At 36.7% G+C, this 12,793-nt stretch overlaps 1 protein-coding gene across 1 annotated transcript in view; it reads left to right on the top strand.

Annotated features, from left to right (window-relative positions):
• LOC131978699 (receptor tyrosine-protein kinase erbB-4-like) overlaps window positions 1-12,793 on the top strand; it is a 643,267-nt gene that overhangs the window by 613,961 nt on the left and 16,513 nt on the right. Inside the window, exons 23-25 of the mRNA XM_059342409.1 lie at window positions 1,238-1,384; window positions 10,196-10,293; window positions 11,269-11,439. Of these exons, the coding sequence (XP_059198392.1) occupies window positions 1,238-1,384; window positions 10,196-10,293; window positions 11,269-11,439 (416 nt within the window). The remainder of the gene's footprint in view (window positions 1-1,237; window positions 1,385-10,195; window positions 10,294-11,268; window positions 11,440-12,793) is intronic.

Raw genomic sequence — 12,793 nt, 5'->3', positions numbered from 1 at the left:
ATTCTGTTTTTGGGTCCTTCAGTGAGTCAGTTTCAAGTCAGTAAATTTGTTTGGCTGCACTGGGAATTTCATGTAAAAACTTCTTTTCATTTATGTAAATATGTTGGTTGTTGTTTACACTACAGTTCATTTATTTCTTTTTTTAAATAAAACATATTTGGGTTAAGGCATGGAGTGGAAAAATAAGTAATTGAGTTGAAATAATTTGCTGAGAGCTTCGTCCCCCCAGTTCAAAAATCCCATCTGCGCCCCTGCAATCACTGTAAATTCCAAACTTCTCCTTTAATTCCTCAAGTATTAAAATCAGTCTTTGCAGCATGACAGCGAGATGTAAATCTCGAGGCCAACCACCTCCATTATCCTTCAGCCTTATGGGATTTTTATTGCAACATTTCAAATAACAGTTTCCTGTTATTATCCTAAGTCTACCAATGACTCTTTAAGTCGTTTAAAAAAATGATTTTCCCACAAAAAAAATATATGCAAGACGGGTCAAATCAAAGAGAATAATGTGTGTTTGATTAAAAGTATCAGTATGGTTTAGTGCGTTCAAGTCCCCAGTGGTCTTGTGTGACCGCGGGCTATTATACTTCCATCTTATAGTGTGCGTTTACTCTGCCTAGCGCTCATTAGCTCATTAACGCTAACGTGATTAAAGCTGAGGAGTTGTGAAAGTTCAGACTGACTGATGACTTTCAAGACTGTGATTAGTTCCACTCCTCCACTCATCTCCTGTCCTCTGTTGCCTTGTGTTCTCTTATCTTGTCCTCTCTTCTTCACCCTTTGTTTTGTTGCCTCCTCATTTCGTCTCTCCTGCCTCTTCATCCTCTTCATCCTCCTCCCCTCTGATCTCCTCTGTTCTCTCACATCTCTGCTCTCCCTCTTTCTTTCTCCTTTCTCTCTCTTTGCTTTCCGTCTTTTCTACTTGTCCTATCTATCTCCGTTTTCCCTTTTCAACTATTTCACTTCTTCTTTCTCCTCCAGTCTCTTTACTTGTCTCTCCTCTGCTCTCTGCTGTATAACCCCTTCTCTCTTTAATCTTCTCTACTCTTTACCCTTCTCTACTCACTCATTGCCTCTCATCTCAGGCCTGATTCTCTTTCTTTTCTGCCCTTTTCTCCACAAGCGTCTTTTCTCTTTCTGCTTCAAACGTTAGTGATTTTTCCCTCTTCTGCTCTCTTGTATTTACATCATCTCCTCTCTTTTGCTTTTGTCTCTCCTCCTCCTCTCCTCTAAGGGGTAACCATCTGGGAGGTGATGACCTTTGGAGGGAAACCATACGATGGGATTTCCACCAGAGACATCCCGGACCTGCTGGAGAAAGGAGAGCGTCTCCCACAGCCGCCAATCTGCACCATCGACGTCTACATGGTCATGGTCAAATGTAAGTAGAGGGGGCGGGGCATAATAAAAGGGCTGCATATTCTATAGGAGTTAGAATATAGTGGAAATTGAGCAATAGTGTAGTTAAATTACTACTCTCTTCAGTGAGGAATGAATCAAAGAGCATGTCGATTGTTCTTTTCGTTTTTTTTTATTATCAGACATCAAATTACACTGCCTAGGTAAAGCTGGAGAACAATTTGTCAGATCTTAAGGACTGCTAAAAAAAGAAGAGGGTCCCATCTCCAATACAGCCCTGATGTTCTCTGTCTTTCTGTCTGTGTCGGGGCGTATTTAACCTTTCTGCAAACCAGAATAGTGACGCATACAGCTCACTCTATGTTGCACATGTCTGTACACGTGCAAGCTGAAGCTGCTAGGTCTTCTTTTAAACCTTAAAAGGATACAACTCATACTGGTTTCTGAAAAAATTCTGTAATTCTTCATTATGGAACAAACAAGAAAGTTTTATATAACGGAAAAAGGTTTAAATGGAGACTGTTGGTAATATGAAATTATATGATCAGTGTTTACCGTCAGGTTTTTGTAGATCAGATCATTCTTTATTAACTAGTGCAGTGCCTGTAGGAAGCATGTATTCATTAGCATGCTAATGGTGAGTTAGCACATTACACAGTATGCTGCACTAAAAGTACATTAACATGAACCCAATTAGCTACATACACTATATTGCATGTAAGTATCTCATATCAAATGATTATGGGCATTACGCTAAGCAACATGAATGTCATCTCTGAATTACACAGTAATGCAACATAAGAAGTGAATAAAGCTAAATCTCCGCTTAGCATGCTAATCGCGCTACAACAGAATTTGCACATTACATGCAGACCACAACAACGTCTGCAACTCCATAAAACACTAACTTTTCATAAGGTACCGCACCATCCAGCACATACACATTGAATATTGATATTCACTGGAAACTATTAGAATATTATTGTTAAATGGAACCTTGTAGCCACTTTAAAACTCCTAAAGATAGGTAGGCTAAATAGACTTCCAGATGAGATGAGTCAGGGTGGAAATCCAGAGTGAATTGTGTTACTGACCAGGTGTAGGCCTATCACACAATGGGGCGGAGCTCCCCTAAAAGGGGGCGGAGCTCCCCTAAAAGGCGTCAGATCGGAAACAGTGCAATGCCGCAACACGCAACCCGGGGTCTCCACGGGTCGTTAAAGTTGTAATAAGAAGAGAAAACAAGTCTTTACTGTCACACTGTACGTTTATTTTATGCAGGGGAAGCTCAAACACCATTTATATGTCAGATTTGAAGGTAAAAAAAGAAAGAAAAACAACGTAAAGATGGTTACGGAGGAGTTCTGTCCAGCCCGGGAAAAATTACAGTCAGCCTCAACTACGACCTGGCGTTACCGTGGTAACCAAAAGAAACAAAAGTAATTTAAAGTGCCAGTACTCAGAAGGCGATCATCGCAGTAAATAATGATATTTTGAAGAATTCAAAATCGAGGATGCACACTTTTGTGCCATGCACACACACACACAGACACACACACACACACACACACAGACACTTCTTGCTTTTATAGATAGATTTTACAGGAAACTCTCACTATAAGCTAGTTAGTTTGGTCTACCTCCTCTGTCAGTGTTCCAAAAAGCAACTAAGAAACACAGATTTTTTAAATATAAACATTTTTTGAGTGTTTTTGTCAGTTTTAAACATCTGATCCATTTGTTTTTGAGAGGAAGTGAACTATGCAGATAATTCGGCTCCCAGTAAAAACCTCCTGATCAATAAACACTGAAGGAATCCTAACCGGGAGCTTCTGATTGCATTGATATCCTTTGTTGTTGTTTTGAACAGAGTGCATGTGTAAGCATGCAACATCTTTTCCGACAGTCTCAACAACTCTTTTATATTATAAGCTACAGAAAAAAGATATTTACCTCAGAGCTTTTGGAAAGCTTTGGTGTATATTGAACAGTTGTTGTTTCCTTTCACTGTGTTTCAACAGTGGAAAAGTCAATACATATTAAGGGTGAAGACAGGGCCAACTGGTATTTTGTTGAAGCAGGTAAAAATAATTACACTTTTATTGAGTGATTTTCAAAATGCCACAACAGCTGTTTCGTACAAGAGGGTCGAGGTGGTGTCAAAGATGGAGTTTTAAAAGCTGAAATATTGCTTTTCTAAAATTCAACCCAGCTGTTATGTTTATGTTTAATTGATGGTGTTACCATATGAATGCCACTGACACACCTCTGTGTTGGCAATAATAGTGATAAAGCCTTCAAAAATAACACAGTTTAAGAGGAGTTATATGGGCTGAAATATGTGCCACCAGAAACTGAATTTGAATTATTTATATTTGAATTTGAATTGCTTAACTTGAATCATTGCATTGAAAAGCTGAATCTGAATTGTAATTTGAAATTGAATTTATTAGTTTGGAACTGAACATTCAGTTCTCACAATTCAAATTCAGTTTCGCGAAATTCAATTTCAATTTTCTGCGACCAACATCTGGGTAGTTGAGGCAGAGCAATCGAGCGCATATACACAGAGCGCCTCTTCGGCCAATCAGCACCTCCGTTTTCTTTTGTAACATTTGTTGCCACCCGGTTGCCATAGCACCTCTCGGCCAATCAGCACCTCCGTTTTCTTTTGTAACATTTGTTGCCACCCGGTTGCCATAGCACCTCTCGGCCAATCAGCACCTCCGTTTTCTTTTGTAACATTTGTTGCCACCCGGTTGCCATATCGCCTTTTCGGCCAATCAGCACCTCCGTTTTCTTTTGTAACATTTGTTGCCACCCGGTTGCCATAGTGCCGCTTCGGCCAATCAGCACCTCCGTTTTCTTTTTTCAACATTTGTTGCCACCTGGTTGCCATAGCGCCTTTTCAGCCAATCAGCACCTCCGTTTTCTTTTGTAACATTTGTTGCCACCCGGTTGCCATAGCGCCTTTTCAGCCAATCAGCACCTCTGTTTTCTGCGCTCGATAGCTCTGCCTCAACTACCCGGATGTTCGTCGCAGTAAATTGAAATTGAATTTTTGAGAAACAAATTTGAATCCCAAAGGCCTTGTGATGGTACTGACCAAGTTTAAATACAGAATTGACAAAGGTAAAAGAATCAAACAAAAAACAAAACAAAATTAAATTTAAAATAAATTAATTTTAAAAGCGCTGTGAGATTACTAGGGGACACTATTCCCTAGCACGCCATGTGTGACTTATATTTAAAGTTTCATGAGTTGTGGGGTATGTTCAGGCAGTGAAACATGCGATCATTTGGGACCAAGAGAAAAAAGAAAAAGAAAAAGAATAATCATTCGAAATACAATAGGGACCTCGCAGGTCGTTGCCTGCTCGGGCCCTAATAATAAACGAACCAATTACAATAATGGGCGTGGCCTATATCATGAGATTCAGCACAACTCAGGTAACGCGTGGATATGAGGTTAATGTGCGATAAAGTATGTGGGAGTTACTAGCCAAATTCAGGACGACAATAGATTATACAATTTTTCACCATGTGTGACTTATATTCAAAGTTTCATGAGATTCATGAGGACCAAGAAAAATAATAAATTCAGTTTCTGGTGGCTCATATTTCAGCCCATAGAGTTATGGCAGCAGATGAGTTACAGTAGAGGCTCATTTTTCTGACATGCGGGCCTCTCTGGTTGGTCACGGTGTCATGGCGACAGGCTCCGGGGTCACAGGTGGCTCTGTAACCTCTGGCCACTGTCGCCACGGCGACGGCTCGGTGCCAGCACCACCCCGGCCTCGTCCCGTAGTCTCCAAGCTGCAGCCTCTGGCCCTCGCCGTCACCTTGGCTCCTCCTGACGCGCTGAACCGCCGCCAACTTGGCACGCAGACGCACTCAGCAGGAAGAGGTCATGTCACCTGCCTGGGACCGGCCACTCCTTTTACACCACCACGCTGCCCTACAAAGCCTAACTGCACTCACTACAATTATGGTCGAAATTGAGTTATAACGAAAAAATGAACTTCTTGGTGTCTGTTTTATCTTGTGACAAAGTTTTGGGTTTTAATTTCGCTTTATTTCAGAGAAAAAATGATTTAAAAGTTGCAGTAACTACAAAATCCAACTCAAAACCAAAGCAGACTACAGTAATTGCACTTACAACAGTTTGCTTTGGATTTATATCTATATATCTATCTATATCTCTCTCTCTCTCTCTCTCTCTCTCTCTATATATATATATATATATATATATATATATATATATATATATATAGGCAGCAGTAATTGCACTTACCACAGTTTGCTTTGGATATATATCTATATCTATCTATCTCTCTCTATATATACAAATTTAAACATAAAGCAAAAGCAGATGCTCTGATACAGTGTAGCCTTGTATTTCTTTATTGTGTTGAATAGTGAAGACAAGAATAATACAAATTACAAGTGTATTTGAAAGGGAAACTAAGGAAAAAACAATGTCCAAAGTGACTTAAAATCTGTGTATTCAGTCTCTATTCTGCCCTACAAAGTCTAACTGCAGTAAAATTGAGTTATAACTAAAAATGAACTCCTTGATGTCCGCTTGAGATTTCAGTTTTACTTTATTTCAGAGAAATAATGATATGAAAACCATAAAATCCAACTCAAAACCAAGCAGTTTTTGCACTTACCATGGTCTGCTTTGGATATATATATATAGAAATTATAAGTTAATTTGAAAGGGAAATTATTATCTAGATAGTGATGAACAAAAAAAGTGAGATAGAATTATATTAAGACGAAAATATAACATTTCTTTATAATATTAGGTCTAAAATACACAAATATTTGAATAGAGTTGTTGAACACTTTAAATACATTTAAAAGAAAATCAATTTGAAAATGTTTATTCACTTAAAACAAATATAAAAGCTGAAAGAAGACGACAACATTACTATTAGAACCTTTAACAGCAAAACCAGAGTACAGTAACTACAATTTTGGGGTCAAAAGTCAAATTTTTGAGCACAAAAACTGCATCTTCAATACATGTAGGTATGCAAATAAGTGTCTGTGTCTTTTTTTGTAAGTGTGTGTCTTTTTTAAATGATTTAGTTTTTTTCCTTTCATTTTGTTTCTTTTTTTCAAAATAATTTTGTGTCTTTTTGGTAATTCTGTGTCTTCTTTTGGTCAATTTGATTTCTTTTTTAAGTAATTTAGTTTTTTTTCTGTCATTTTGTGCCTTTTTTGGGTCATTTTGCAGTGTCATATCACTTTCCTACCTATAACCCATTTTTCTGGCCTGTTAAAAAGTGTTAAAAAACTTTAAAGCCATTTTTCTCAGTGTTAATCTTTGCGTAGTTACTGCAGTTAGACTTTGCAGGACAGAATACATGCAGAACTTATAAATACAAACGGAAAGCTGATATTCAGAAGCTTTACTGGCTTCAAACTTTGTAGCAAGATAAAAAAAAACGGCCATTTTTACATATGAAATCTCTTGTATCTGTACGTGTGTACTTGTGTGTAAAGCCATATCTATCTGTCTTTCGATCTCTATCTCTTATTTCCCCGGGTACCTAGACAGGCTCGACTCAGGGCCAGATCACATGATTGCTTTGGCATCAGAGCCCTGTGTTCACAGAGAAATTGGCAGAGGAGCTCCGTACTCCATATGGCCATTCTAGTGATGAAACAGTATTTATCTTTAGATTGGAAAAAGTGATTACAATCAAAAGAACTCCATTAAAAATTCTGTAATTGTTCATTATGGAACAAACAAGAAAGTTTTATATCATGGAGAATGGCTTAAATGGAAAAAATCTTTTGAGACTTTTGGTAATAGGAAATGATATTATCAGTGTTTGCATCGAGTTTGATGACAAAATGCGCCGACAGGTTTTTGTAGATCAGATCATTCTTTATTAACATTATAATACACAAGAATTTTGTAGGTAATGCTAATTCCTCTTGCTAGTGTAACCTGAAATAACACAGAAACGCTATCTTTCTGTCCGTATTATGCTTAGCTGTCAGTTAATAAAGTTTTGTTTTTACTGTTTTTAATGGATCAAACTGATGCAGAAGAAAAGGGCTTAAATCTGAGCTTAGCATGCTAATCGTGAGATAGCATGTTACGCAGTATGCTGCACTAAAAGTACATTAACATGAACCCAATTAGCTGATATACTATATTGAATGTAACTATCTCATATCAAATGATTATGGGCATTATGCTAAGCAACATGAATGTCATCCCTGAATTACATAGTAATGCAACATAAGAAGTGAATAAAGCTAAATCTCCGCTTAGCATGTTAATCGCGCTACAACAACGTCTGCAACTCCATAAAACACTTACTTTTCATAAGGTACCACACCATCCAGCACATACACATTGAACATTGATATTCGCTGGAAACTATTTCAATATTATTGGAAAATCAAACCTTGTAGCCACTTTAAAACTCCTAAAGATAGGTAGGCTAAATAGACTTCCAGATGAGATGAGTCAGGGTGGAAATCCAGAGTGAATTGTGTTACTGACCAGGTGTAGGCCTATCACACAATGGGGCGGAGCTCCACTAAAAGGGGGCGGAGCTCCACTAAAAGGCGTCCGATCGGAAACAGTGCAATGCTGCAACAAGTTCTATGCAAATAATGTCCATCCATCCATCTATTCTTGTCAGCTTTTCTGGGGCCGGGTCGCGGGGGCAGCAGGTTAAGCAGGGCATTCCAGGCGCCCCTCTCCCCAGCCAAAACCCTCACTCGTGAACAAGACCCTGAGATACTTGAACTCCTTCCTTTGAAGCAGCACCTCTTGCGTAAATAATGTTATTTGGAAAAATGCTAAAAAATCTTCAAAATCGAGGATGCACACCTTCGTTGCTTTATAGATAGATGAACCTAGGACAGGCATGGGCAACTTAAATGCTGCAGGGGGCCACAAATTTTCATGTTCACTACCACAGGGCCACATATAGGAGCGTGCACTTAACCAGATATGATGAAACTGCAATTTTAAATATGTTTACAGTGCAGTAACTTAACATATTTCATGCTCAAATGCATGTATAACAGTATAAATAGGAATACAAAAGGTTCGAAGCAAATAAAAAACAACCACTTACTGTGATTTCTTTTTTTTTAGTGCAAGAACAGCAAACCAACATTAATTACAAGAAGTAATTTTGTGCATTTTTACACTGCACTTTTAAGATTTCATGTTTTTGGTCATTTTGTGTCTTTTTATGTTCATTTTGTGTCTTTTTTTGGATGATGTCATCACTCTAGCCTCTCCATATGGTAACATTGGAGGGATTTTTTGGCATGTTTTTGTCTTTTTGTGTCTTTTTTTGTTCATTTTGTGTCCTTTTTTGGTCATTTTATGTCCTTTTTTGCTCATTTTGTGGGGGGTTTTTGTTCATTTTGTGTCTTTTTTGTGCATTTTTACACTGCACTTTTAAGATTTCCTAACCTAGGATGTATAGAGACACATGTATTGCTATTATTATCCATGTTTCGTGATTATGTTTTCAATCAATAGTATATCTTGGGATGAGTCAGTGGGATTAGTTTCTGTATGAGTATCTGTCTACTCTCTCTCTCTTTTACTCATCACACCCTGACAGTTATTCTTCCTGCAACGACATGCACTTAAAATAAAAACTGTATGTTATTCAGGGCAAACAGCACAGAAAAGAACATGGCCTGCATATTTGACATGATCTGCGTAGGCAGAACTCTTGACACGAAGTATGAAGAATACAGAAACGCTTCGCTTGATCACCGCTGACACGAGAGGCACCTTTCCTCCTACAGGGTGCACCGAGGTTCACAGAGTCAGGAAGAAAAGTGGTCTTGATGGGTGTAGATGAGGCTTTAGTTTGGTGCTGAGAATAATGTACTGAGGAGAACTTACTTGCATGTTAATACGGTTGAAATTAAAGTCAAGGGCTACTGGCTGGTGGTGTTCCATATTGTATCGTTCACGATTATATCAGTATGTGTTTTTTAAGGGTAAAGAAAAATGCATATCATGATATTTGCAACATTCCTACTTGTTGCCGTAGTGACATAAGGGTTTCCTATTAATGACCTAGAACATGGGTCTTAAACTCGCGGCCCGCGGGCCAATTGCGGCCCTCAGGATGATATTTTGTGGCCCCCATCTTGATATGAAAGTTTAATGTGAGTTTTATATGAATGGCACTTTACCGTGTTGTGTGTGGAAGGTCCCTTTAATTCGTTTTTTTGGTAATTTTGTGTCTTTTTTTTTATAATTTTGTGTCTTTTTAAAATATTTTTGTGTCTTTTTTGGTAATCCTGTGTCTTTTTTTGGTCATTTTGTTTATTTTTTTAAGTAATTTTTTTCTGTCAGTTTTGTGTCTTTTTTGGTCATTTTGTGTCTTTTTTTAAATGATTTTGTGTCTTTTTGGTAATTCTGTGTCTTTTTTTTGGTCATTTTGTTTCTTTTTTTAAGTAATTTAGTTTTGTGTCATTTTGTGTCTTTTTAAAATTATTTTGTGTATTTTTTGGTCATTTTGTGTCTTTTTTTAGTCATTTTGTGTCTTTTTTTTGTCATTTTGTGTCTTTTTTTAGTCATTTTGTGTCTTTTTTTGGTCATTTTGTGTCATTTTGTGTCTTTTATTTGGTCATTTTGTGTGTTTTTTAAGTAATGAGAAGATTTATGATTGATTTTTAGTTTGTTAAAGAATATCATTATCGCAAAAATACTCTGAAACATTGTGATGATTTTTTAGGGCTGTATCACCCAGCCCTACTACTGGCAAATCTATAGAGCATCTGCAGGTTTGGTCTGACTCTAACACATTTATCACATTTCTTTCAGGCTGGATGATCGATGCAGACAGTCGGCCCAAGTTCAAGGAGCTGGCTGCAGAGTTCAGTCGGATGGCTCGTGATCCTCAGAGATACCTGGTCATCCAGGTACGTCAATCCTGTCTCATACTACAAGAAAACACAAGAGATGGATTACATTTCCTTTTCCTTTTTTTTTTATTTGTCAGAAAACTGAATAAAATGAGAGGAGAACAGTGTTGGAGTCCCATGTGAAAAACAAAAGTAAACCATTAAAAACACTTTCATCACATTTTTTGAGACAGTGATTTTTAGGTCTTCATTAAATGTAAGCCATAATCATTATAATTAGAAGAAATGAAATTAATTAAGACATGAAATGTTTCATTCTGTGTTTAATGGAAATATATAATGTGTTATTTCGACTTTTTGAATTGAATTCCTGACATAAATAAATTTAGATTCTAATTTATTGAGATGCACCTGTATATGCTGGAAACCTTTGATCCTGATGTGAAACCAGACACTGTCTAAAACATGAATACAATTTAATTCCATTAATCTTTGATCCTTTGTGACATAAAAACTGGAGGACCAAAGAGGCCAACTCTGCTCCAAGACGTAAAATGTCGAAAAAAGACATGATATAACCAAAAAAGATGTGAAACAGCCAAAAAAAAAAGTAAAATAAACGGAAAAAAGACATAAAATGACCAACAAAAAGACGTTAAATGAACAACAAAAAGACGTAAAAAATGTTTTTCAAAAAGGTGTAAAAACACAAAAAAAATACATGAAATTACAAAAGAAAAGACATAAAAATGAGAGAAGGACAGTGTTGGAGTCCCATGTGAAAACAAAAGTAAACCATTAAACACTTTTTTTATGCAGTTTTTTTTGAGACAGTGAATTTTAGGTCTCCATTTAATGTAAGCCATAATCATTATAATTAGAAGAAATTAAATAAATTATACTTTTCTGGATTGAATTACTGACATAAATAAACTTTTCTATGATATTCTAATTCATTGAGACGCACCTGTATATGTCAGTTAGGATGTAAAAGGTATCATAAAACAATTTCTTTCTCCAACTGTTCCTCAGGGTGACGACTGCATGAAGCTGCCGAGTCCCAACGACTCCAAGTTCTTCCAGAGCCTCCTGAACGAGGAGGAGCTGGAGGACCTGATGGATGCTGAGGAGTACCTGGTGCCCCACTCCTTCAACATCCCCCCGCTGGCCTACACGCCCCGCGCACACATGGACTCCAACAAGGTACACTGGAAAACAATATTACAGTAAAAAGCAGTCAAATTGCATCAGAAATGGGGCGTTAAATTAATAATTGTATATCACAAGGAATAGTACAAAAATTTAATTTTTACTATCAAAAACTGTAGGAATTTTTTTTTTAGATTTGCAGCTGTTTGGTGTCTCTTTTTCGTCGATTTTGTCTCTTAAACTCCCCGTGCACACATGGACTCCAAAAAGGTACACTGGAAAAAAATATTACTGTAAAAAGCAGTCAAATCACCTCAGAAATGGAGCGTTAAATAAATAATTGTATATCACCGTAGTAGACGCTTTTAATTACCATAAAATCAAGGAATAGTACAAATTTTTACTGTCACAAACTGTAGAAAACACACAGTTTTATTGTAAGATTTAGATTTGCAGCTGTTTGGTGTCTCTTTTTCGTTGTTTTTGTCTCTTACACTTCCTGCACACACATGGACTCCAATAAGGTACACTGTAAAAAAAATTTTGTAGAAATTACAGTAAAAAGCAGTCAAATTGTATCAGAAATGGTGCGTTAAATTAATAATTGTATATCAGAAGGAATAGTACAAAACTTTAGGTTTGCAGAAATCACAGTAAAAAGCAGTCAAATTGCATCAGAAACAGGGTGTTATATTAATAATTGTATATCACCGTAGTAGACGCTTTTAATTACCATAAAATCAAGAAATAGTGCAAAACTTTAATTTTTACTCCCACAAACTGTAGAAAACACAGTTTTATTATTTAAAAAAAATATTAATTTGCAGCTGTTTGGTGTCTCTTTTTCGTCGTTTTAGTCTCTTACACTCCCTGCACACATGGACTCCAAAAAGGTACACTGTAAAAAAATGTCTGTAGAAATTAATGTAAAAAGCAGTTAAATTGCATCAGAAATAGGGCCAAATGTTTTTTTTTTCTTTCTTTTTTGCTACTGTTGAAAATTCCATTCCGGACCGAAGATTTAGATTTTAATTTGATGTCCGTTTTGTAGATTAATCATTGTATATCAGAAGGAATAGTACAAAACTTTAATTTTTACTGTCATAAACTGTAGTAAACACAGTTTTATTGTAAAAAAATATATTAGATTTGCAGCTGTTTGGTGTCTCTTTTTCGTCGTTTTTGTCTCTTAAACTCCCCACGCACACATGGACTCCAATAAGGTACACTGTGAAAAAATGTTTGTAGAAATTACTGTAAAAAGTACTCAAATTGCATCAGAAATGGAGCGTTAAATCTAAAATTGTATGTCAGAAGGAATAGTGCAAAACTTGAATTTCTTACTGTCACAAACTGTAGAAAACACATAGTTTTATTGTAAAAATGTATTAGATTTGCAGCTGTTTGG

This window comes from Centropristis striata, chromosome 10, assembly GCF_030273125.1.
Source record: "Centropristis striata isolate RG_2023a ecotype Rhode Island chromosome 10, C.striata_1.0, whole genome shotgun sequence".
Classification (NCBI taxonomy): Eukaryota; Metazoa; Chordata; class Actinopteri; order Perciformes; family Serranidae; genus Centropristis; species Centropristis striata.
Note: the sequence above shows the minus strand (reverse complement) of the source record. Positions and strands in the feature narration are given on the sequence as shown.